This window comes from Tursiops truncatus, chromosome 10 (assembly GCF_011762595.2).
Source record: "Tursiops truncatus isolate mTurTru1 chromosome 10, mTurTru1.mat.Y, whole genome shotgun sequence".
In the NCBI taxonomy this organism is placed as follows: Eukaryota; Metazoa; Chordata; class Mammalia; order Artiodactyla; family Delphinidae; genus Tursiops; species Tursiops truncatus.
The window spans coordinates 16437807-16465555 of NC_047043.1; the positions used below are offsets into that span (position 1 = coordinate 16437807).

At 37.7% G+C, this 27749-nt stretch overlaps 1 protein-coding gene across 7 annotated transcripts in view; it reads left to right on the plus strand.

The window, feature by feature from the left end:
- CDKAL1 (CDKAL1 threonylcarbamoyladenosine tRNA methylthiotransferase) overlaps positions 1 to 27749 on the plus strand; it is a 652719-nt gene that overhangs the window by 382362 nt on the left and 242608 nt on the right. For all 7 annotated transcript variants that reach the window (XM_033863886.2, XM_019945111.3, XM_033863888.2 and 4 more), the window contains one exon: positions 1653 to 1819. In XM_033863886.2, coding sequence (XP_033719777.1) covers positions 1653 to 1819 — 167 coding nt within the window. The remainder of the gene's footprint in view (positions 1 to 1652; positions 1820 to 27749) is intronic.

A 27749-nucleotide genomic window follows, 5' to 3' on the forward strand; every position in this document is an offset into this window, starting at 1 on the left:
AGCTACAAAGGTAGCCTGTGGACATGCCAGATTATTTACTTTGAGGATAAAACTTTTTATTAAATGATTAAAACTAAGCAAAGGTTTATTAATTTCTGAAACTACATATTTAAATGAAGAAAGCCCATATATAGTCATAACATTATTGATTTTCAAATACTAAAAACATCTCTAACTTTTAAAATGGAGCTGTTTTTTGATGTCTCCTGTTCTTTAATTTTGGGAAACTCATTTTATTTCTATCCTTGTATTTTCCATGCTGTCTGGGTGTGGGTGAGGACGTGCTTGTCTCAGAAAGATAGTAAAGTGGGGAAAAGGGAACATGTTTTTATGGAGGTTGGCTAGTTTGTTGATAAAGTAAATATATCTCTTCTTCTAAAGGAAGGAATAGTGACTGGAGATGTTAGCTTCATGTATTGATACATTTTTCCACCTCTGTGGAACATGTTAAAGAGAGTGAAGATCTTTCCTTTTTGCTTCTTTGTTCTGTAAGTTTTAAGTTCACATTCACATAGAAGCTGTGTGTTCTATTTGTTGTCTCTCTTGGCTAGGAATATTTAGATGTATTTTTGAAATTATTCTGTTCTGTCAACTAAAGACAATTTAAAATTTTAATTTTAAGACTCTTCCTAGAAACTTCTACTTTTGGTTCAGGCTGTCTTTGTGTGCCTTGTGTGTGTGTTGAGGTTCTTCAGAAGCAACAAATCACGTTAGCATGAACAAATTTCACAGGCCCATTTCACTGTTTATTTTAGCCTTGTGAATCATTTGGCCTTTTAAAACAGGCTAATCCTTTAGGTGAATATGCCTTCAGAAAGATTCTGTGTGCCCTGAAAACTTGGGTGGCGCTTGCTAACTCTGCTTTATTTATTTTAAGTAATACTAGGTGATCCAGAAGTATTTCCTTTCAATTTCTGGTAGAATGTTATTGCAGGCCGGTACTATTGGAAGTCAGGATTCTTTATAACAACAACAACATGGAAACATAGATACATTTTTATAAAGTCTGATTGATGGAAAATAGGATGCAACCTGTTCTATTTTTAGTAAACAGCTTTTTCAACACAGATGCTTAGTGGATACAGTAGCCAACTTCTTTGAATGCAGCCATATAATGCACTCTGTTCTTAATTGAATTAAGAAAACAAATTAGCATGGTTACTACAGGAGAAATGGGTACCTCATAATTAATAATTTGTGAGTCAAACTTTAACAGCACTTGACATTTTCCTTGGGTCGGTGACAGACTGATGAGTGAGTTCACTGCTGATAGTACCTATTTCGTGGAGTGACTGTTTCAGTTCCGGGGCTTTTGCTATTCAATAAACTAGGTATTGTCTGTGATGGGACTAAAGCTTTAGTCTTGATCAAAGTGCTTTGGAGGAAGCATGGTTGAACTGATTGGCTGTGAATGTTAATCACTCCATAGGACGCACTGGTAATTTACAGCATTGTTGTAACTCTCTGGTGTTCATAAAATGAACTTAATGACCCAGTGCCACCATGGGATAAGCTGCTTTTTCTCTGCAATTGAATACCCGGGCTGCCTGCATATCGGTGTTGAGAAATACTGCATTAAAAAGAGTGAGCAGCTGTATGATGAAGGAAACGGCTCTGCAACAGATTTGTTAATTATCTCCTTTGATTCACAGAGGGTGTTTGTGAAATATGGTTGACCAGTGAAGACACAGGGGCTTATGGCAGAGACATTGGCACCAGTCTGCCCGCACTGCTGTGGAAGCTGGTTGAAGTGATTCCGGAGGGAGCAATGCTGAGGCTTGGCATGACAAATCCGCCCTATATTTTAGAGCATCTGGAGGTAAGGAAAAGCGCCCCATTTCCGTGCTGACACAGAGACGAACCAATCCAGACAACGTGGCAGCCTCAGCGCCATCACATGAGTGTCATTTAAAATCACTTTCACATTTTTTTTGTGTGGTCCCACGTTACCAAGAATGAATCGGGAATTTCAAGTCCCTTCTTTGTCAGTCTTCACATCTTGTTTCTGCTTCCTCACCATTAATTAATGTTGCCTAGATTTTCCAGTATTTGCCATCTTGTCCCAGTTCTTTGTTTCTTCCTTACAGCCCTTCAGTTTTCCAATGCATAAGTTTGCCTCAGTTCCTCTGTCTGTAACCCTTGTGTATTTCAGGACTGCTACCACGTTGCATTGATTTTGCAACCAACTGTGAACATTGCATTATCTGAACTGCTGTTAGCCCTACCAGTGAGGATGCTGTGCAGTGGAGTTTAAGGATGTTTTAAATTTGATTCTTTTGTCTGGCAATAGTTAGGGGAAAAATGAAATCCAGGAGACGTAGAGCTTTGTAGTCTTCCACTTGATTCTCTTGTGGTCGCTGTGAAAAAAGGAGTTACGATAATGCAAGATCCCTGGTTTTGTTTTTATACCTTCCATGGATGAACAGAGTGCCTACCCTCAAGTAGCTTACTATTAAACTAGGAAAATGGACGTGTGTACAAGTAACTGTGGTACTTGATGACAAAAGATACAGTAAATATGAGCAAAGAATATGGACAAGGGAGCAACCATGTAAATGAAAAAGTACATGCTGGGATCCATGATTATTATTTGAGAAATAAGATTATGCTGTTAGGTCCATAGTTAAGAATAAGAAATCTAATAAGTGCTGTTGGAGAGTCATGTGCAAAGTACAGAAACAACTCACTTATGTTTTTATCAGTTGTACAGAAAAATGACATTTCAGAATTCTAAAAGTTAGCAAGTGTAGTGGCTGAAATTCAAGGTGAATGAATATTCAAAGATTATTTCTGTTGATTTGATTTGAGGCCTATACTTGTTGAGGTTGTTGTTGAAAAGCCACCTTGCTCTCAGCAACCTATTTTAGAAATTCTGAAAACAGAGTGGATCGCAATCTGATCGTTAATTATAAATATCTAATGAAGAAATTTCGCGATTTCAATTTTGTTATTCACATTTTCCCAACCAGATCTTTTTAGTAAAGGTGTGTGATTTATATGTTAACTTTGGTACTTTGGACAGTGTGTGACTATTATGATTTGCTATTTAAAAGTGAGCCACAGGCATGTCAGTTTTTACTTAACCCTTTGACGTGGCACTTGAAAAAGCCAGTGATTCTCTGTAAAAATCAAGTCTGCTAAGAGCTATAGCAGTCTTGCTATGGTTGCAGTAAATGTGAGGCGTCCATCATGAAGATCAGGAGATGTGCTGCATATATGGTGGGTAGGAAGAGAAGTAAGCCCTGCCAATATACAGCTGGTAACACCCCAGTTTCTTTGGATTTAAAAAATCTTATCAAATTTCAAGAGAACGTTAGTAGCTAGAGTCAGAGCAGTTCAGGTGGGGCTACAGTCAGAGCAGTTCAGGTGGGGAGTAAACACAAGGGGAAAAAAATCACGTATTGGCTCTGTGATGAGAAACCTAATATCTCTTGGAATAAACTCAACCCTTTAATTAATTGCAAGTTGCAGAAACCAGTGTCGCGTTTATAGCAAACCCTCATGCTCAGCATCTAAAATAGTGCTAGAGTTGTTGATCTCCGAATAGATGCTCCAGAAGAGCTGCTAAAAATCAACAGAGGACGGTAAATGTAGCTTTACGCTTTACCTGGAAGAACACAGGTGTTTAGTTCATAGATTGTACTTAGAGTGATAGCAAGTTACAATTGTCATAAAATTACCTTTTAAAAATTCTTGCTTTTTTGGGCTTCCCTGGTGGTACAGTGGTTGAGAGTCCGCCTGACAATGCAGGGGACACGGGTTCGTGCCCCGGTCCGGGAGGATCCCACATGCCGCGGAGTGGCTGGGCCCGTGAGCCATGGCCACTGAGCCTGTGCGTCCGGAGCCTGTGCTACGCAGTGGGAGAGGCCACAACAGTGAGAGGCCCGTGTACCGCAAAAAAAAAAAAAAAAAAATTCTTGCTTTAAGATATCTATAATGTTGGCCTTCCCTCCTACATTCTCATTTTCATGAGGCGAGGACCTTGTCACGTCTATGTGTTGATCTACCCCACCCACTAGTGGCTCAATAAATGAATGAATAAAAGATGAATGAAGGAAGAGCCTTTTTCATGAAATAAATTGTAGAGCCCACTCTACCATCTTGAACTTTGAAGTCGTCTGGCCAGAAGAGGCAGCACAAGATGACAAAGTAAATGAGCTTCAAGTGTGAGAGTTTGTCCCAAAGAAAGCCACCCATTCCCCTCCACTTGATATGCAGGGAGTAATTCCATCCTGTGGTTCCACAGCAAAGGAGAGAGCAGGCCAGAGGAAACAGAAGCAAAGGAGACAAACAAACAAAGATGTGCTAGAACGAGAAAACCCAAGTATCTGGAAGCAAGAGCTTTTCAAGTCTTCCTCTGTCACTTTGACAAGACCTGCACACCTTGGTGGTGGTTCTCATCCTTCTCTGAGTGGCAGAGCTTCAAGCTCGCAGTGTCCTACAAACACATCCTTCTGTAACAGAAAAGGTATCTGAGCTCCACAGGCATCACTGGCTTCCAAGTGTGAAAAAGGACATTAGGGAAGAGAGCCAAGCCCATGGAGCCTAACCCCGCACCCACAATGCATTGTATTTCCCCATTTTCCTCTCACTAAGCTGAGACTGCTCTGAAGAAGTTACTTGACTTACCTAAAGTGCTGAAGAAAATTCATCAATGAGAAAAAAAAAAGAAGAGGGAAAAGCTGAAAACGGGGGGAAAAATAACACCAGTGAATGACAGGTGATGATTTTTTTTTAACTGCCAGGATAGAAGGAAGCCACTCTTGAAAACGTGCTCTGATGGTTTAATACACTTACGGTGAGGGTTTCTGGCGAATTGTATTGGTAGGACCCAGCCTCCTTGTGTTTCTGGAAGATGCTTCACGCTACAGACTTTAATTATCGAGCACTTCACGGGGCTGTTTTCCTTCCTCTTGGTTATGTTCACTTCACATTCACCTGACTCTTGAGATTTTTCTCTTAAACTCTTTTACCAGTTTTTTTTTAATTGCACAGTTTAAAGGGGAAATCATTTAAAGGAAAATACCAACGTTTCTATCATTATTTAAGCGTATGGTGTGGAAAAATAGGTCTGTTGAAAATACATTTTATTAGATTTTCCAAGGGACAGAAGATATCACACTTAACGTAGGATGCACATCTAACTTTTAATTGAGAGTCTAACATTATGTGTGGCACTTTATATAGTAGATATTGAATAAATGTGTAATGAATAAAAGGAAAGGAGGGAGAATTCTTAATCCCTAACAGGCAAAGTCAAGTATCTAATTGGAATACCTACAAACCCTATTTTTAACTTGTCACTGCCCTAAAAAACCATATGGGATTCATTTTAAATGATGACATAAGTGTCAAAGATATCTCAAACATATCTATATATATGTATACCATATATATATGGTGGGAAAACACCCTGGAATTGAAGAAACATAATTATAAGCTTATGTAATACTTATTAAATTTGGATATGAGGCAGAAACAATAGATAAAACAGTAGATTAAAAAATGTTTTACCTCATCTTAGGTCTGTAATACCTCTTCATTACCCATAGAATAAAGATAAGCTCTTTATCATGACATACGGGGTCCTTAAGACGCTTCCTCCACTACATCCCTGTTTGCTCTTCCCTTTGCTACCCGTATGAGGCCTCCTGTGTAGCCTATATTTTTTTTAACCATTTTATACTCCTGCTATTTTTACTTTAACTTTTTCCCGTTTCATACTTACCACATGATGACAGTTGTTAGTATTGAGTTAATCAGATACACTAATATTTGCTACTATTGGGTTGGCCAAAATGTCCGTTTGGACTTTTCTGTTAAAAAAACGGGTTCTTAATGGAAATACATATGTTGACTAATATATATGTTGACTAATATATTGCCCCTATAGTGGCACATAAGAGGTATTTTCCCTCTATGTTTGCTTTCCTGTTGATGTCGCTAAGATAATAACACTGGCGTATTCCTGTTTAATGAACTCTGACCTTCTAGGTGGAGCAGCTTGTGAATTTGATTACTCTTGAAACTACATTGCTTAATTTTTCCCTCTGAGTTGTAGGTAGCCCACAGCTAAGGTATTAATTCAGACTGAACATAACACATATGAACCCAGCCAGGTGTGATGTGGCCAGTGACAGTGATGCAATGGCTACTGGTACCTGGGCACCAGAAGACACTGGTAACATTATTCAACACTGCCTAATAATAATCATAATAACATCAGTACAATTTATTGGGCATTTATTAGTTTCTAGAAACCATACTACTTGCTATACACACATTATCTCTTTTCCTTCTTACAATAAGCTAGCTATATAGATAACATTATCCTTATTTTATTTATTGAGAAGCCAAGTCTTAGAAAGCTTTAATAATTGGCCAAATTACATAACTAATTAGCAGCTGAATGGGTTTCTAATCTTGTCTGACTCTAAAATGCTCTCTGCTATACTGAATCTTCCATAAAGCCAGCTCAGGTATTTCCTAGATTCCTTCCATGCTCTGTCAGACACTGTCCAGCCTATCTCTGTGGGCACTCATCATGGTGCATCATTACTTATTTACACGTAAATTCAACAAAACTGTTACCATCTGTAGGAAGAGGCTGTATTGTTTGTCTTTGCATTTCAGTGCCTGTGATGACATGCACTTAATAAATGTGCATGGAATGATGTGCTGGCTCTAAGTTTAGCTGTTCTTTGACTGCATGTCTTATACATACTGAGGTACCTTCATATCTGGGCTGAGCATCTAGTTTTGGAAGAGTTTGTGGATGGTTGTCATATGTGTTTCTCACTTATGAGTCACACTTCTGTGCAGAATTACTAGATGGTGGAGGAGAATCCATCTAAGGGATATGCTTTATTATTTGCTCTGCTAAGATACTGTAGTGACAGATAGTATCTTTAGGACCACCTAGAGCAAATGAGCTCATTATATGATTATTGAGTTTGTAGATTATCTAGGCTTTTAGCTTCTTTCTTCTTCTTCCTGCTTCTTAGCTTTCACTGCTTTTTATAGTCTCCATCAGAGAAGTCAGCAGTGGATGGTCAAGGAGGAGAAATTAAAATCAGGCAATTTGTCTTGTTTTTCATTTTATGGGTTGGCTGGTAGGGAAAAGATATTAAAGCTGTTGACCAGAAAGGGATATGGGAATTATCTGTGGATTTTATTTATCTAAGCTATTCTGGTTCTCCTTGTGTTGTGAATAATTTAAAATAACTGTTATCTTCCTTGAAAATGCCTGTGTGTCTTAAAGTCATATCAGAATTTTAGTGCATCACTTACAGCCTGGAACAGAGAGGGCAAGTTGATTCATTTGGAGTGCAAATGCTTGTTATTAAGGACTGTTCCTACATTCAAATTATAAATAAAGCAAATTGGTTATTTTAAAATTTCTATTACTCTGTAAAATATTGCTGAGAATATTGACACTCATATTCACATTGATATGCTACATTTTATTCAGCTTGAATTAAAATGTATAAGTTCTTTAAAGATTTATATTTAGTATATTTCTGTTACTTATATGTGTTACATTGTGTAAGGTTAATCATAGTGGTATTTTAAATGTTCCGTCTGTTTTTGGTTGAGAAATCTTTTAGTCACTACAAGTCAGTTTCCTGCTACCCTTGATTTTTGTATATTTACTTCTATTTAAATGACCTTATGTTCCAATCTAATAGTACATTTAGCAAAATTAATTTATCTGGTAAGACAGTAGATATATGTCAAGGACTTTTGCTGCATGGTAATTTATGAACATTAATAGTATGTTTGTCTTGGCAGACTTCTGAAAAATGCCTCATAGTTTCAAAATAATAGCAAACACAATACCTGCTGTGCTTATGTTTCATCAGAGCAATACAGAATTTCCAAATTGAAGTCAACAGTTCACATGTGTCTTTAAACTTTTTTTTTTCCTTAAGGGTTATACTTTCCAGAATAATAGAAAAATATGCAAATAGATTTTGTGCTGTTGTATACAAACTATTTCACCCTTTTGGTGAATAGAAGGACATGCTCAGTGATTCGTTTTGAGCAATGAAATGGAAAGGAAAAATCCTTTATTTCTGCCATCCACGTACTATAGCTTTTGCAACTTGTCAGTGTGGTTTGTGTGACTGTTGGTACCCCATTTCTTACTGATTAGAATCATCAGCACTTTATTTCATTCTTAACCTGGCATTTGTGAATAGATTTCAAGAGGTCAGTGAAACCTCTAAAACTGGAGACCAAAGCTTGTGCCTATCTGAAAATTTAGGGGGAGGAAACCATCAAATATTAAAAGGATTCATATACTTAATAAAAAGCTTATCAGGCCTAATTATGAGAGCTGAGGGCAGCCCCCCTGGAATGGAATGGGGGTTATGCCCCAGCCCTATGTGCCAAATGACTTGACTCCTTGTGACAAACCATGAAATTTAAATGCTCCTCCACATAAGCATGATTGTGGGCTCTACCCCACATTCCACCTCTGCTCCTCCTTGGAGGGATCCGGATCTGAGCACCAGCAAAGCTTCAGTCTGGCCCTTCTACCAAAACATTTGCACCTCTGCGCCTACTTGTATCTCACCCCTTTCCATCCTGTGATCCTCACTTGTTCCCTCTTCAGGCTTCAGCTCCTAACCCCAGCCCTGCCCAAGAAGCCTCAGCTTTTCTTGAATCCAACAGCTCCTCAGAAAAACTTCCATAGCTTCTTGCTTATGACTACTGAGCTTCAGTTTGTAACGTTCTGTCTGGGTGATTAAGCCTCAGGGTAACATGCAGGCCAGAGGACCCAAAAAAGAAATGAGCTCTTAAATAGATAGACTTGATCTCAACAAATAACTCTTTGTTGCTGTCCTCACAGCCACAGACTCATCAGTTTCATCAGGAATTTTATTTTTTGCTTATCATCTCAGGTATGTTTTCGGGGGAAAATGAACTATTTTGTGCATGAAAGTTTCTCATGTTGAAAATATTGGGTTTCTCTGTCTTTTGGGGGAGAACAATGGAAAATGCCTTGTTTTAAGATTCTGTTTATATGGCCAGCAATAATTTATACAGAGACCCACCTTGTGGGCCTCCCTGCTGCCCTCAGTTACAATTTCTGAATTACCAGATAGCATGGTTGGGAGTCTAGATCCAGCAGAGGAATATAAGTAGTCAAATTGGCTTTGGTTATCATAATACGATTTAATCCACTTTGTGATAAAAACTATCTGAACTTTGCAATCACTAATATCATCATTTTATCTCTTGCTATTGGCCTAAGTTTTTTACCAGTGAAATCCAGAGACATACCGATATTCATTGCCAAAAGAGATGATCATTTCCTGAAACAAAAAGAATGTAGGGACATAGGGATAAAATACGGGTCAAGATGATAAGTAAAGAGGCCTCAGCAAATGCTTTATAAAGAAACTGGTGTCATAGTCAAACATCTGGAACCATGTCTGTGTCTGTGTGTGTGTCTGTGTCTGTGTGTGTGTGCACATGCGTGTGTGTGTGTATATATATATATATTGGGTTGGCCAAAAGGTTCATTTAGTTTTTTCTGTAAGAAAAAAACTTGGCTCTAGTAGCACTTAGTTTTCTTTAACTTCATCCTAAACAATTTTGTTAGATTGTATGTGACAGCTGTCATATCAGCGTGCATTAAAAAAAGACATCAAAATTGGTGAATTTTTAAAAATTTGTTTATATTTTGGCTGCATTGGGTCTTCGTTGCTGCCTGCGGGCTTACTCTAGTTGCAGCGAGCGGGGTCTATTCTTCGTTGCGGTGCACAGGCTTCTCATTGTGGTGGCTTCTCTTGTTGCAGAGCATGGTCTCTAGGTGCATGGGCTTCAGCAGTTGTGGCACGCAGGCTCAGTAGTTGTGGCTCACGGGCTCTAGAGTGCAGGCTCAGTAGTTGTGGCGCACGGGCTTAGTTGCTCCTCAGCATGTGGGATCTTCCCAGACCAGGGCTCAGACCCGTGTCCCCTGCATTGGCAGCCGGATTCTTAACCACTGCGCCACCAGGGCAGTCCAAAATTGGTGAATTTTTGTGTAGCCATTTTAATATTGAGGATGAAAGAAAAAAAGCAACATTTTCGGCATATTGTGCTTTATTATTTCAAGAAAGGTGAAAATGAAATCAAAACGCAAAAAAAGATTTGTGCAATGTATGGAGAAGGTGTTATGACTGATTGAATGTGTCAAAAGTGGTTTGCAAAGTTTCATGCTGGAGATTTCTTGCTGGTTGTTGCTCCACAGTCGGGTAGACCAGTTGAAGTTGATAGCGATCAAATCAAGACATCAGTTGAGAACAATCAGTGTTATACCATGTGGGAGATAGCCGACATACTCAAAAATATCCAAATCAAGCGGTGGAAATCATTTGCACCAGCTTGGTTATGTGAATCGCTTTGATGTTTTGGTTCCACGTAAGTTAAGCGAAAAAAACCTTCTTGACCGTATTTCTGCATGCGATTCGCTACTTAAACGTAATGAAAACGTTCTGTTTTTAAAACAAATTGTGATGGGCGATGAAAAGTGGATACTGTACAATAATGTGCAACGGAAGAGATCATGGGACAAGCAAAATGCACCACCACCAACCACACCGAAGACTGGTCTTCATCCAACGAGGGTAGTGTTGTGTATATGGTGGGATTGGAAGGGAGTCCTCTATTATGAGCTCCTTCTGCCAAACAATTAATTCCAACAAGTACTGCTCCCAGTTAGACCAACTGAAAGCAGCATTTGACGAAAAGCGTCCAGAATTAGTCAACAGAAAACGCATAACCTTCCATCAGGATAACACAAGACCACATGTTTCTTTGATGGCCAGGCAAAAACTGTTACAGCTTGGCTGGGAAGTTCTGATTCATCTGCCATATTCACCAGACACAGCACCTTCAGATTTCCACTTATTTAGGTCTTTACAAAATTCTCTTAATGGAAAAAATTTCAATTCCCTGGAAGACTGTAAAAGGCACCTGGAACAGTTCTTTGCTCAAAAAGATAAAAAGTTTTGGGAAGATGGAATTATGAAGTTGCCTGAAAAATGGCAGAAGGCAGTGGAACAAAAGGGTGAATACATTGTTCAATAAAGTTCTTGGTGAAAATGAAAAATGTCTTCTACTTTTACTTAAAAACTTTTACTTGGCACTTTTTGGCCAACCCAATAAAGCAGAACACTTTAATATTTCAGAATTACAATTCTAGGATACTAGAAGGCTGGAAATTTACAAATTTTGATTGTGGCATACAAAATATTCGTGTTTCATCTTTTAGTATTCTAGTGTACATTTCAGTTTCTAAAGGAGGGCATTAGATACGTGATGGTTTAATATGCATCTTAAAAGGCGTTTCACATTGCTGTTTTCCCTGGATCCTTAATTTCACAGGAGTAGCTAAGAGGGCTTCCATGTCACCTGTTGAAATTAGTATAGTTCAAACTCCACAATACACCATCCGTGGACTTTATCTTTCTCATTAATTTAGGAAGTCAGTTATGCTCAAACCACTGAGAAAAGCCGCCTTCGACTTTCCTTCATAAGCACAGAGCATGGCTAACACATAAGGCATTCAATGTAGTTTTTTCTTTACACTTTTCTTTTGGTACTAGGATCATTTCCGTATTGATTCTTTGCTCTGATAGCCTATGAAAGGCTACCCTAGGCCATTGCTAATTCAGCACTTAGTAAAATGAAATCTTCATATTTTATATCAGGTGGGTAATGGAATTTTCTCGTGATTCATGGTGTAGAACAGAAAGGTTGGTAGTGAAGTTAATGGTTCAGAGAATACTTGAGGGACATTCTGCATATTTTTCAGCAAGTAAAATGCAGTTCCTTACTTTGCTTCTGTTTATTTTTAATATACTAAATTGTTTGTTGTTTCTAGATCCAATATGTATTGGTTCTTTTTCCCACATCTTCCTTTGTCTACCACAAAAATAATCCACATAAAAATGTTAAGCTTTCAAATTTTAAGTCCAAAATTCTTTAATGTCCTTTAACAGTAAATGATGATTGTGTCCTAAATTGGAAACATAAGCATTTTTATATGATTAAGAACACCTTTATTTGTATGTGTTGAACAGAGCTATCAAATTGATTATAATGGGCATGAATAGTGTATGTGTAATGAATCATTTTTAGCATCAGAGGATGCTGCATGTGGGCCAGAGAAGTCAAACTATTTAGAGTAATATTGAAAGTTCTCTAGTTATTCATTAGTTTAGGTGGAAAAAAAACTATTCTGTCTCTTTTTGTAGCATGCATTTTTCTGTGTTTTTAAAAACACTGTGAAAAGTTTGCTGCTTGTAAAGCATTGTTTGACTAGAGAAAGTATTGTGGATTTGAGTGTCTCTAATATTTGGCAACAAAGAAGTAACTTCCATATTTACATGTTAAAATATGTGTAAAAAGCAAACTTTACATCAATTTTTTATTATACAGTCATATGGAATGTCTGCCTAAATGCTGATTAGTTGAAATCTCAGACATTAATCTTTTCATTAATTGGCTACTATATAGCCAAGCCTTTGTCTTTCCACCTCAATAGATCCTTGTTATTTCTTCTTCCTCTATTCCTCTATTACTGTCTTTGTATTAGTTTCCTAAGGTGGTTGTAACGAAGTACCACAAACTGGGTGGCTTAAAATAACAGAAATTTATCCTCACAGTTTGGGAGGCCAGAGGTCCCAAATCAAAGTGTTGGCAGGGTTGGTTCCTTCGGGAGGCTCTGAGGGAGAATCTGTCCCGTTCCTCTCTCCCTGCGTCTGGTGGTTGCTGGTAATTTGTGGCATTCCTTAGCTGGTAGACATATCACTGCAATCTCTGTTTCAGTGCTAACATGGTATTCTCCTCTCTCTGCGACTAAATTTCCTCTTCTTTATAAGGGCACCAGTCACTGGATTGGAGTCCACCCTAATTCAGTATGACCTCGTCTAAACTTGATTACATCTGCAAAGACGCTATATTTCCAAAGAAGCTCATTTTCACAAGTTCTGGGGATGATGACGTCAATGTGTCTTCTGTGACACACAGTTCAGCCCACAACAGCCTTCTTTTGTGGTAAATAGATATTCTCTATGTGCCATTTTAATTCATATATATAATCTTTAAAATTATTTTTTTAGTGGTTACCTTAGTATCTTAATCTATAACAGTTTAGTTTATGTTAATATCAACTTTGTAACAGGATACACAAGTTTTGCCTCTATATATAGCTCAATTCCCTCTCCCCTTCTTTATGCTGATGTTATCAAACAAAGTATATCTTTGTAAAATGTACACCTATCAGCACATTCATAATTAGTGCTTTATGCAGTTGTCTTTTAAGTTAGATAAGATAAAAACAAGAACTACAAACAAAAACCACATTTATACTGTTACCTTTGTAGTTACCTTTACCTGTGCTCTTTATTTCTTCATGTGGATTGGAGTTAATGTCAATTCATTTCAGCCTGAAGGACTCCATTTAGTATTTCTAACACAGGTCTCCTAGAAAAGTATTCTCTCAGTTTTTGTTTATCGGGGCATAGCTTAACTTTTTCTTCACTTTTGAAGGATGACTTCTCTGGATACAGAATTCTTGGTTAACAGTCTTTCAGCACTTTGCATATGTCATTCCACTGCCTTGTGGCCTCTGATTTCTGATGAGATATCAACTGTTAATCTTACTGAGGATCCCTTACACGTGATGAGATGCTTGTCTCTTGCTGTTATCAGGATTCTGTTTTTATCTTTCAGCGGTTTATGAGATAGCTAGGTATAGATCTCTTTAAGTTTATCCTACTTAGAGTTTGTAGAGCTTCTAGGTTACGTAGATTGTTTTTCTTCAGATTTCTGAGTTTTGGGCCATTATGGCTTCAAATATTTTTCTGCCTTTTTCTTTCCTTCTGGAATTCATATTATATGTATGTTGGTATGCTTGATGGTGTCCCACAGATTTCTGAGGCGCTGTTAATTTTTTTTTTTTTTCTGTTCCTCAGACCAAGTAATCTCAATTGACCTGTCTTCAAGTTTGCTGATTGTTTCTTATACCAGCTCAAGTCTCCTGCTGAGCCCCTGTAGTGAATTTTTTACTTCAGTTCTTTTACTTTTCATACCAGAATTTCTATCTGGTTCTCCTTCATAATTTGTCTCATTATTGATATTCTTCATTCAGTGAGACATCATTCTCATGCTTTTCTTTAGTTCTTTAAACATGATTGTCTTTACTTCTTTGAACATATTTAAAATGATGATTTAAAGTCGTTGTCAAGTATGTTCAGAATCTGGGCTTTTGCTGGGAATGTCTATCGATTGCTTTTGTGTGTGTGTGTGTGTTTCACATTTTATAATTTTTTGTTGAAAACTAGACATTTAAATATACTTTTTTTTTTTTTCTGCGGTACGCAGGCCTCTCACTGTTGTGGCCTCTCCCATTGCGGAGCACAGGCTCCGGAAGCACAGGCTCAGCGGCCATGGCTCACGGGCCCAGCCGCTCCGCGGTGTGTGGGATCTTCCCGGACCGGTGCACGAACCTGTGTCCCCTGCATCGGCAGGCAGACTCTCAACCACTGCGCCACCAGGGAAGCCCAACATAGTTTTTGTTTGTTTGTTTGTTTGTTTTTGTTTTTTTATTTTTATTTATTTTTTATTTTATTTATTTATTTTAATATACTTTTAAATATAATGTGGCAGCTCTGGAAATCAGATAGTCTTCTCTTGACAGGAGTTATTGTTGTTGTTGTTTGTTTAGTGACTTTTCTTAATTAATTCAGTAAAGTCTACTTTGTTATATGTGGCCAGTGAAGTCTCTATCAAATTAGCTTAGTAGTCAGCTCATGATTGGACAGAGATTTCCTTAAAACCTGGAAACAATAAGTCTGTCTTTGTGGAGGAATCCTTTGTTCATATTGGAGCATCCTTCAGTGCTCAGGTTGCCTGTACCTCCATCTTTACCTGCACTTCCTGTTTGTGTAGAACCTCAGACTTAGCCAGAGGTGAGAATTAAGGGCCTTCTCATGTCTTCACTGAACAGGTGCACAGCCTGGACATGCACACGTCCTTGTGCATGCACATGGCCTTCTAGATTCCCAGGAACGTGTCAGTGTGTTTCAAAATCCCCTCTGGACATCACATTCCCTAGCTTTTCCTTTTATGCTTTTTGATTTGCTTATTATTTGCTCTGTTATTTGCAGCCCCAGGCAGCCATGATGTTAAGCAATTGCAATGATTATTTTTGACAAATGCCCCTGGGAAAAAAGCTTTTCTACTGGGTGAGTGCCAGGTCAGGTTAAATAAGAAAGCCATGTGAGTAGAGACTTCCATGAAACCACTGCACAGGGCAAATACTGACAGTTTTTCTGGGAATGGGGCTTTGAAGGAGCTCCAACCCTCTTCTGCCCCCTTCAGTGGCTGCCAGACTGCTGGTTTTCACCATGATTGAAGGTTGTTGGTTTTCAAGGCTACCACAGAACTGGGAAGTGGGAGGTGAGAAAAGGGCCAGTTTAAAATGCCACATAACTTTCTGTTCTTACCAAGATTGTTCCATTTTTCTGGAATAAACACTCGTCAGATTGCTGTAAGCCTTTAGTTAATTTCCAGAGTTCTGAAAAAAATTGATTCTGACCATTTTTGTCACTGTCCTCATTGCCTTTTAGGTAGGAGAGGATTTTCAGAGGTTTTTACTCTGCCATTCCTGCTGATGTCATTAAATATTACTTATGCCTTAAAATGGGCTGCTTCTGTATGTGTCAGGCCATAAGTGTATGGGGTTAGCTCAGTATTCTTCCTTAATTTTTGTGTTCCATGTCAAAGGTACCGTCAATCACTTATGGTTCCATCTGCCCTTGTAAAGCTTTTGGGGAGGAGCTCATGTCATTAGTAGGTTACTGACAGCAAAAGATCACTATTAATTGAGTCTCTCAGTGGCCTGTAACAAACAACACCCTCACAGAAAGCACAGAGATTTAGAGACTAAAACGCGCACCTCGTTAGATACTTGTAGCTGTGGGCACCGCACAGAGCAGACTGTGGCTTACTCAGACGGAACCTTGCATGTGACATTTAGTTGCTTCCCTCTCTTTCTTTATTGATTCTTTTTCTAAAAACCATACCCAATACTACTTCGTTATTTATATTCTAATAGATAGTTCAACTTCCACAGTCACTGTCTTTTATATTGTTGAAGCTACTGTAGATCTCTTCTCATGAAAATGCTTTATTTTGGGGACTTCCCTGGCGGTCCAGTGGTTAAGACTCCATGCTTCCACTGCATGGGGCACGGGTTCGATCCGTGGTTGGGGAACTAAGATCCCACATGCTGTGTGGAGTGGCCAAAAAAAAGGAAAGAAAATGCTTTGTTTTCTTGAGAGATGGTGTCCCTGTCACTATGCCATGTTCCATCCTCTGTGTAGTCTTCCAGAAAGCTTTGCACATCAGTTGATTAGGTATTTGTTAATCAGAAAGATGTTTGCTGTCGATGCTGCTTTACTAAACTAAAAAGATATCAAACTTAGAATTAATAGCTATAGACTCTAGAGTTTGTAGAAAAACAACACTGGAAAATACTGGTAATTCGAGGATATGTAACTCCAGGAATTAAAGAGTCATTTTGAAATTTGCAGTGCATTGTTTTACTCTCATGAAAGTAAATGCAGATTTTAAAGTTCCTCAGTTTCTTTACCAACATTTTTGTTGAAGTATCTTTATGATGTTTTTATTTATTATCCTTCTAACTTAATGGGACGTGACCGTACTGAAGTGTTCACAGAAGTAGAAGACCTGAGTCTGAATCAGTTTGTCATTAATCTGGCAAATTCGTTGAATCTTGATCACTCTGTTTATATTTCAGTCTTTTTAAAAAGAAACACCATTTTGAAGGGGCTGAGCTGAATGAGATAGGTTTAAATTTTTTCCATTTGACCTCTAAATTCTGAGCCTTCTAAAATCTTTGCAAACTCATTTTACTTGATGTGACCTAGAACTTAAAAGAAAAAAAATAGCATTTCAAAGAATTGTTGTGCCAGTCCATTGTCTGGTATTTGGTATGAAATAATCATCCCAGTACTTGCTTTGACGGTTGTATCATATTTATATAAGCCTGTGTCAGAGAGGCCTGGAACCCAAAAGCTTTCTGTTTCTGTAGTGAGTGTGGGGAATCACTTACTGAATTTGCATCCTCTACCTAACGCCTGAGAACGAAACATTTCTTTTGGATAGCATGGCCCTCCTCACTTGCAAATGCTTTTCATGTTGCAAATGATACAGTAGAAAAGTGAAATCTAAGGAAAACCACATCAAGAAGATCTCTCTCTTATTCAAGGAATGATTCTTGCATAGACAGAGTATTCTGGTTCCCCACCTATGACCCTGGAGAGGAATTGGGCATCATTCTGGTGGCTGGCTCCATGAGGCCTCAGACGTACCTCTAGCGTCACTCTCAGTCTCCCTGGGCTTGGGGCGCTCTCTGTTCTCTTGGTGAGCCTTTTCAAGTCTCCCAGGGCACCAGCTACTCTTCTTTTGTGTATGGACATACCTCATTTTATTGTGCTTCACAGACATGGTACTTTTTACAAATGTAAAGGTTTGTGGCAACCCTGCACTGAGCAAGTCTATCGATGCCATTTTCCCAACAGTGTGTGCTCACTTCGTGCCTCTGTGGCACATTTTGCTGACACAGAGACACATTTTAAATATTGCAAATTCTTGCAATATTTAAAACTTTTTCATTGTTATTATTTGTTATGGTGATCTGTGATCAGTGATCTCTGATAAAACTGTTTCAAAAAGATTACGACTTGCTGTAGGCTCAGACGATTGATGATTAGCATTTTTTTAGCAGTAAAGTATTTTTTGGCTAAAGTATGTGCACTTTTTTAGACATAATGCTATTGCCCACTTAATAGACTACAGTATAGTATAAACATAACTTTTCCCACCCTTTTTTTGTTTTTTTTCCAACTTTGAGATATAATTGATATATAATATTGTGTAAGTTTAAGGTGTACAATGTGATGATTTGATTCAAATATATACTGTGAAATGCTTACCACACAAGGTTAGTTAACACATCCTTCACATCACATAATTACCACTTTGTTGTTCTTGTTATGGTGAGAATATTAAGGCTCTATTCTCATAGCAACTTTTCCACTATACAATACAGTATTGTTAACTATAGTTACCATGCTGTACATTAGATCCCTAGAACTTAGTCCCTCAAAGCCGTTACTATTTCTGTAAAGAAGTTGTCAAAAGAAAGCAGGAATAACAATAACCTACTTCTGTTTCTCCATTCTTCTATGCTTCCATTCTTTGATATAGTCCTGAATGTGCGGCTGATTTGTGTGGGGCACTGAGGGAATTTTTCACATTTCTGTGGCTTTTGATGTTTTCAGATATCACCTGGGGCATAATAGCAGTTACCCTGTACAAAGAATATTAAACAATGTATCAGCAGTGCCCTATGGGATGCTATATAAATGTAAAATTTTGTCTTATCTGGATTAGATTAATAATGAATAGAACAATGAATTGGTAGAACAATGAATTAATATCTTAGAACAATGAATTAATATCTTAGAATAGTACCTGACATACAGAAAGTACTTAATAGTTTTAGCTATTAATATTACTATTATTGTATCAGAATTTTGGAATTTTACCTTAATGTATCAGATCTGAAAGTATATAACTTATTCTTTCTTTTTCTTTATGAAGGCATCTTTTGGATCAGGCAAGTGCAACTTTTAAGGATTTGCTTATCAGAAATCTCATGATTAATAGAGCAAGATGAAGTCTAGGGTCCTCATGGGGAAGGAGAAAGAGATCTAGTGAGGGAGTGAAGCAAGACTCATTGAGGAAGTGAGAGACTTTCCAAGGTGTCTGGGGTAGGAGTGGCTTATAGGTAACTGATCACTACGAGCAGAGATAAAGGGATGCCATGATTCACCTGGGCTCTGCTGCAGTGCTGCCATCTGTCTTTTGCCCATCAGAATGTCTGTGAGAGTCATCCATGTTGTTTTGTGTGTTGGGAATTTGTTACAGGTCCATTGCTGTGAAGCGTTCCATTGTGTGAATACATCATAGTTTGTTCAGCCATTTTCCTGGTGAACGCTAGGGTGATTTCCAGGTTTCAATTATTATGAATAAAGCTTCCATGAACATTATCATACACGTCCTTTGGTGAACAGGTGCACTCATTTCTCTTAGGTATATACGTAGGAGTGGAATTGCTGGATCGTAGGGTTGACATATGTTTGACTTTAATAAAACTGCCAGCCATGTATGAGAGTTGCCACTATTCTCTTAGATAGATTTTTGAATGGGAAGACCCTTCAACAGATGGCCTAGCATAATACTCCCCCTATAAGGCGAAGTGTTGGGATTGGTTGTGCGTTGGTTTTTTCCAGTAGGTACTTGATGTAATGCCTGTTCAAGAGAATGAAAAACTTCAGAATGTACAGGTTTTATGTATGTTAGATATGTTTGTATGATAGATTGAATAATTGAGCCACATGTTCTGTTAGAATGCATTTTGGTGTAATTTAATCTACCTGTCATACCATACAATTTAGAAGGTTTATATTTGAGAGGACACTGTTCTGAAAATCTGAAGACCTTGGTTCCAACCCTAATTCTAGCACTATGTAACTGTGACCTTAGGCAAGTCATGTAACCCCTTTAAACCTTTGTCTTTGTGTAGAAGTAGTAGCAGTGGAAGAGGAGTTTGATATATATATCACTTAGTTTTCTCTTTCTATGATTTTTTAATAAGTCACTTAAAGTTATGTTAAATTATTACCTTATATATCTAATTAATAAATTAACATAATACATTAATTTTCATTAACTCAGAAAAGTGATTACAGACTCAAAGACATGGAAGTGACTCACATTTTAGACTACTGAGACTATAGGATTTACTAAACCAAAAATGTTCTTTTTTTAAAAAAATTTTTTATTTATTTACTTATTTTTGGCTGCGTTGGGTCTTCGTTGCTGCATGCAGCCTTTCTCTAGTTGTGGCGAGCGGGGGCTACTCTTCGTTGTTGTGTGCGGGTTTCTCATTGCGGTGGCTTCTCTTGTTGCAGAGCATGGGCTCTAGGTGCGAGGGCTTCAGTAGTTGTGGCATGTGGGCTCAGTAGTTGTGGTGCACGGGCTTAGTTGCTCCGCGGCATGTGGGATCTTCCCGGAACAGGGATCGAACCCATGTCCCCTGCTTTGGCAGGCGGATTCTTAACCACTGTGCCACTAGGGAAGTCCCCCAAAAATGTTAAGTTCTTAAAAAATAAAATGCTAACAACTTTTCTGGCCACTACTTTGGTTTTGTAATATATCACAGATGTGGCTACTCAGCTACTATGTAATCAGAATCCTAAAGGACATTCCACATATAATGTTGCAAACGTTCAACTTTGGACTGGGTTTTATAAAGTCAGCTTGAAATAGATTCAACCCGTCTGTGGCTCCTCAGATCCTACCTACACTGATTCAGAGTTTCACATGTGGCTAGTGTTTTTCTTACAGTTATTAGTAAGTGTCATGGTGTAGGGAAAAGGGCAGTCAGCTGTTTCTGTTATGATTAAAGGTAGAAGTTTCCTTTCACAGTCTTGCCGTTTCAAAATTTGATTCCTTTATTACATCCAGATGGGACTAAAGGAAGCCTTATATTGTACTTTTTCTTACTGCAGAATATATAATTACATTGAGCAATGCAAAATACCTTGTGAAAATATAAACAGGAAACAGATGTTAGGTTAGACATACAAATAACTATGAAGTTGAGCTGTTTCTGAGACTACCAGGTTTTCTTATTCTCTTTGGGCTATAAGTTACTAGTTATATGACTGAGGGATGAAATATAGTATATTCTTTTTGAAATGGACTGTGGAAATTTATCATGTTGCACGTTTTAATGTTGAATAAAAAATTAAAATGAATTTCATCATCATTTTGTTACTGGTTGTTGTTTGAGAGAGGTGACTAGTAAAATGGTTAGTGAATACGGAGTTTTTTGTTTTTTAGGATTGTAGAGTCTATGTTTGTTTAGAAGATCTCATATTTTGGACAGGAAAATGAAGATAAGTTTGGATACTAGCATAGAGTTTGAGCAGTATCATCTGTTCTTCAGCTGATTGGCCTTGTCATGTGACCTCCTTGTATCTTATTTATCTTAAAAATGGCTTTAATTTTAGGTTCCTCTAATTTAGTAATACTTATCATTGATCTCTCATATTTGCAAATGATGACAAATTATTTTTGGTTAACTTCATTAAAAATTCTCCTGTATAAAAAGTAAGATGCCCATCGATGGATGAATGGATAAAGAAAGCAACAGCCTGGATGGACCTTGAGGACATTATGTTAAGTGAAATAAGACAAATACTGTATGATCTCACTTATATGTGGAATAAAAAAAAAAGAGCCCATAAAAACAGAGAACAGATTGGGTAGGGAAGTAAGTAGGCAGTGGGCAAAATGGGTAAAAGTGGTCAAAAGGTACAAATCTTCAGTTGTAAAATAAATAAGTCCTAGGGATGTAATGTACAGCATGGTGACTACAGTTTATAATACCGTATTATATTGTATATTAGAAAGTTGCTGAAAGAGTCTATCTTAAAAGTCCTTACCACAAGAAGAAAAACAATGTGTTGTGAGGGATGTTAACTAGACTTACTGTGGTGATCATTTTGCAATATATACATACATCAAATCATTATGATGTATACCTGATACTAAAATGTTATGTATCAATTATATCTCAATTTTTAAAAAAACGACTTTGCCAATTTTGTTTGTGGTTGTACAACCTTACAAAGTTACTCACACTGTACACTTAAAAAAGCATGAGTATAATCTTCAAGCTTAAAATGCAGAAACTTAGGTATAAACTATCTAAAGTTGAGGTTTCCCTGGAGGCACATAGGAAATCATTGAAAAAGCCAGAATGAGAATTGTGAATACTGAGTTTATAGTTTGTCTTACTTAAACACATTGACTCTTGGTTTTACCGCTATTCAACTCAAACAAAAAGATACCAACTGTTTTTTTATATATGATGTGGCGGGTGGTGGGGGTAATTGAAATGTAGATTGTGATAATTGCCTAGTAGAGATACAAAGCGCTTTAAGTGAAAATTGAGAAGAGATGATTAGTTCTTTGTATACATTGGGAAACACAGGAGGAATTGATACACGAGGTGTGGATAGTTTTGGGTAGGCAGGAATAGCTTGGAAGTGGGGAGTTGCGTTCTAGGCTGAGGTTGACATTTAAACAAGGGTGAAAAGTCTAGAGCATGTCCCAGGCAAAACGCTGTAGGTCTCTTTTAGGTGGAGATGTGCTCCCTGGGAGTTGGTATATGTTGGAGGAAAAGAGAAAAGCTATCAGGGAAGATGAGATTGGAAAGAGGGCAGAATGCCAGACTAAGATGTTGGGACTTGGTTTTGCAGACCTGTGAGTGGTATTGAAACTTCTGCTTGGTGCTACCCCAAAATAATTTTCTAAAATCATGTGCCACCTCATACATTTTCTGATTGACATTGAATTTTTTTTGTGCTAAGTTTAAATAGCTGCAGAAGAGGTAACCTCTGGTATATTTTAAATATAGAATTGTAAAATAAAATTGTTATATCACTCTCTCAAATGTATTCAAATAAATATTAAAAAATAGGAGAATTTACATCATCCTCTTTTTTTCCCAGAATTTGAATTTCCATTTTCTCTACAGAATTCTATCTAATATATTTTTAAGCTTGAAAGTCATCTATTGATCACTCTACCACCCTTTTCTCTATCAAAATGTATATATAAATTAAAACATTATGACCGCAAGGCTCTAAATATTTTCTAAAAAACACTTTTTATCGAATTGTCATTAGATTAGTAGTAGTACACAATTCATCAAAAACAGTATAAATACTTCTTAAGCATAAATGTATAAATTTATTATAAATTCTGCTTCTAATGAAATGGATGTTGAGGGTGGCAGCCGTGGGAGCTCGTTATGTTGTTTTGAAAAAGGCAGCTTCACAAGTCCCTACTTGGTGACCTGAAGGTATTCAGTAAAAGTGAGAGGGAGGTGTGAAAGGACACCCTGCGTGAAGCCTTGACCACAGACAAATCGGTTTTATGAAAAAGTACAAATGGAAATTAAAGACCTGGACATGAATTCATTTTTAAATGACCCTTGTCTGCTAGTTTGTTTCCCTCCAGGAATACTCTGTGCCCATTTCAAGGGCCAATTTACACTATAGTTTGTAAGAAAGAAGTTGTGTGACCTGGACAGTGCGAAGTTATGCTCAGGAGGTAGATATGGCCAAATATCAGAGAATTCTGAGGGTTGAGTAGTAGAAGAAACACATAGCAACTAATGGGGTATAATGGATGAAGGTGAGAAATTCAGAGGTTTAAAAACTGATCAGGAAAAGATTGTAATGCTTCGGCAAGGATATACTGCTTTCATTTTTTTTTTAATTGAGCTGTAATTGACATACAACTTAGTTTCAGGTATACACCGTAATGATTTGATATTTGTATGTATTGTGAAATGATCACAGTAAGTGATAAGAATAGGCAATCACCAATCTGTTCTCTGTATCTATGAATTCTTTTTCTTTTTTTTTTAATTTCACATGTAAGTGAGATCATACAGCATTTGTCTTTTTCTGTCTGATTTATTTATTTCACGTAGCATAACGCCCTCAAGGTCCATCCAAGTTGTCACAAATGGCAGGATTTCCTTCTTTTTTTGGTCTGAATAATACGTATACCATTGTATACATACGCCACATTTCCTTTATCCATTCATCCACAGTGAGTTCATTTTTAAACGTCATATATATAATCAGTGCTTGGGAAAGTCATTCAATAGTTTATTAAGGGGAAAATAAACACCCAGATGGGAGTATCCCATTTGTTTTTAATTTTTAATGAGTAGTTCTAATGTATAATCCTTAAACCACTAAGGGATTGGATTTTCCTGTCTTCCTTTCACTCAGCTGAAGACATTTCATTTACTCAGGGCAGCCTCTTGGGAGAAATTTCTTCATATGGGCTGTGTTCTCCCACTTCTTGACACTGTTTCTGGAGAGACACTGAGTATTATTTGTTCAGAATAAATTATTCTTCTTACTGCACAATAATCCCAGCTCCTTCTAGATCTCCTATCTGAACTGTGCCCATTTAGGTAATTCTGTGGAGAGATTATTTAGAGTCCTTTGAGGATGGGACAAAGGAAGTGATCTGAACGTTCTATGGAGAACTGTTGCTGGTGCCATCACTTTCCACCGACATTCATTTCAGGGTTTGCACATGTTGTTAAACTCTCTTGGACATAGTTCTCTTTTTTCCTGTCTGTCTTCTAGATTCTTGATCTGTAGCTAATTTTGAAATATTAAAAAAGACAGAGTACTTGATTTAGAAATCCTTTTTCTCACCTAAGACAGAAGGAGATACTTAGTATGTAACATGGTATCTTATATCTCTTTAATCATTGTTATTTAGACCCATCTTTATCTAGTTTTGAAGCCAGGTAAACATAATATATTAACAATATATATTTATAACATTTGATCACTGGAAAGATGAAGTTCAAGCCCTGCTCTATCTTTTGTAAAAAAAAAGTACTTTAATCCGATAAAAATGGCAACATTTAAGATCTGAAAATACTTATGTATCAAATGATTGCTTCTATAACCTTAGGCACTAAGGTACATCAGATTTCTATATTTGTAGAGGCTACAGACTTTGACAGAAAAGAGGAAAATAAAAATCTTCATTTCCCTCTCTAATCTGAAGAAATCTATTTTAATTGCATAGGATTTTAACTTCCATTTGATTAAAAAATAACAACATTTAAAAAATAGCTCAAGTCTTAACAGGTAAATTTGGCTCATCACATGGAAGTTTTTCCTGATCTTTCTTTATAGTCTCTACAAGCTATCTGATCCTGTAACTTTGGAACCACAGTGCTTAAAAGAGCAGCAGATTCAAATCTCAGCAAATATTCTGACTATAGGTGTTCTTAGACAAGCTAGCCCACCATGCAGTAACTGGAAATGCTTTCATTTCAGAGCCAATTAAAGAACTGACACGTGAAGCCAGTTTTGCCAAGTGAAAACAATTAAAGTAGAACAAGGAAGAAATAGGCCCCTCTTTGTTGCTTTATAAAAATTATATACCCATTTATCCGTTTGACCTCAAATTCCATATTGTTCAGTAACAAGAGTGCAAAGATCCTATTAATTTATTATATTTTAATTTCAACTAATGTAATAAGAAGCATTTAATTCATGCATTTTGAGACATTTGGAAAAAATCCACACATTTCTAATAAATCAGACATAAGGAGAATTTTGCAAACTGAAAATTTTAAACTCTTTGATTTTATTTTGGTCTTGATTTGGAGAGACAGCTCTCCACTGCTTATTTCAAGCCCTGCTCCCAGAAATGACTTATTGTTAGTTAACACTGTCATGTGAACTAATTAGTGCCGTTCCTCAGGAATGATTTTAGATTTAGGGAGGACACATTTGTGAGACACATTTTCATGGAATGGAGTGTAAGGAAGTAAAAAATCTTTTCCTCTACCTTTCGTAGGTTCTCCAGGTGGGTTTCTGTAAGTTAGACTAGCCAAAGATAGATAAACAGAGAAAAACATAAGGTTATTAACATGTGCTTCCTGCTCATATGCATGGAAGCACCCAGCAGTCAGTAACCCCAAAGGGTGTTTAGAACTTGGGTTTATATACCATCTTATGCTAAAACCAAAGAAAACGGATTTGTAGTTCTGAGTGAGGAAGACTAGTTATGGGAAGGTGACCAGGAAAAGTGTGGTAAACAGGAATTGTTTAGAAAGGTTTGTTATGCATATTTAAGTCTTGTCTTCACCATTGACAGAAATTGTTAAAATTTTGTTCTCTTCTTCCTAGTATGGAATTTCCATATTTACATCTTTTTTCCCCAAAGTTTCTACCTTTAAAAATGGAAAATTCGGGACTTCCCTGGTGGCACAGTGGTTAAGAATCTGCCTGCCAACGCAGGGAACACGGGTTCAAGCCCTGGTCTGGGAAGATCCCACATGCCACGGAGCAGCTAAGCCCGTGTGCCACAACTACTGAGCCTGCACTCTAGAGCCCATGAGCCACAACTACTGAGCCCGTGTGCCACAACAACTGAAGCCATGCACCTAGAGCCCATGTTCTGCAACAAGAGAAGCCACAGCAATGAGTAGCAAGTGCACCACAAAGAAGAGTAGCCCCTGCTCACCACAACTAGAGAAAGCCCACACGCAGCAACGAAGACCCAATGCAGCCAAAAAAAAAGATGGAAAATTTATAAATAGAAATTCCTTTTACAAAAGGAAAACAAAGGCCCTGTTTTTAGACCTTTTCCTGAGTCTGCTGGTTCTCAATGGCCTTTAGCTCAAAATAATCCATATGGAAAAGAGACATATTTGGGGGTTGGTAACTTTTGAGAGTCAGGGTGACTGTATTTACACTCCAGTTGTACCACTGTGCCTTGGACAAGGTTGTAACTTCCCTGAGTGTTAGATTCAGTAAAACTACTCTCTAGGTTTGTTCAGAAATTTAAAGGCGATAATGAGTGTTGTTACCGAGCTGAACTTGGACTTGCTCGCCTGATTGACAACAAAGCCAGTCTCCTGGCATCAGGGATGAAGGAAAGTACAGCGTTCCTTGCAGGGTGCCAAGCAAGGAGAATGGGCAGCTCATGCTCAAAAGACCTGAACTCCCTGATGGCTTTCAGGGAAGGATTTTTAAAGGCAGCATTTGGGGTGAGGTTTGCAGCTCATGGACTTCTCTCTGATTGGTTGGTGGTGAGGTAACAGGGTGATGTTTTGGGAATCTTTATCATCAGCCTTCTGGTTCCAGCCAGTCAGGGGCCTACTGCTTGCGATCAGCATGTAATCACCGGCCTCCACCTGGCTGTGGGTCTTAGTTTCTGCAGAACAACTCAAAGATTTGTGTCAAATTGTTATGTATATCCCTTGAGGAGGAACTAGGACTCTGTTTTATCCTTAAACTGTTGTTTAAGCTCTTACTAGTTTTCTTGCTTGACTGCTTTTCCTTTGTTTCTGCATTCTCTCACTTCCATAATTAGTAACTACTTGAGTTTGCTCTTTGGAATTTGGGGGAGGCTTAGGGGACTGAAGCCTTTTTTTCTACAGACAAGAAGTGGGGGTCACAGAGGGACTTTTATACCCAGGAAGGCCCCGCCAGAGCTCTGCAGGTTTCATTGTGAATCAGCAAAATGTCTAGCACATAAGGGTGCTTATCACTATTACTACTGTTACTACTGCTGCTGTACCACTTGATAGTATTGTGATTTGGAGAGTGCTGAGGGCTTTCTTCTTCCCTCTAATAATCATTCCAATTAAATGACTTCTTCTGGCCCATGTTTTTAAGAATTCCCTTACATTACAATAAATTTGGGAATGGGGAAAGAATTGCTCATACCTCTTTTCTCCTTTTACTTTCATTCTCATTTTTGGTTTTGTTTTTGAACAAAGAAATTTCTTTCAGGTCTATTTATTTTTTTTTACTCTCTCATCATAGCTCCAGGGACAGAGTTACTCAAATGGTAATAACTTCTTCAGGAATGATTCTAAGGCATTTTTGCTGATTCTTATCTCTGATTCTCCTTTGTTTGTTGTTTTCATATTCACATTTCTCTCTCCTGTTATGCTAATGTGGAATGAGCCCCTTGAGTATAAATGCCTAGATGATTTGAACCCTGCTTAGAAGAAAGGTTTACTTCTTTCA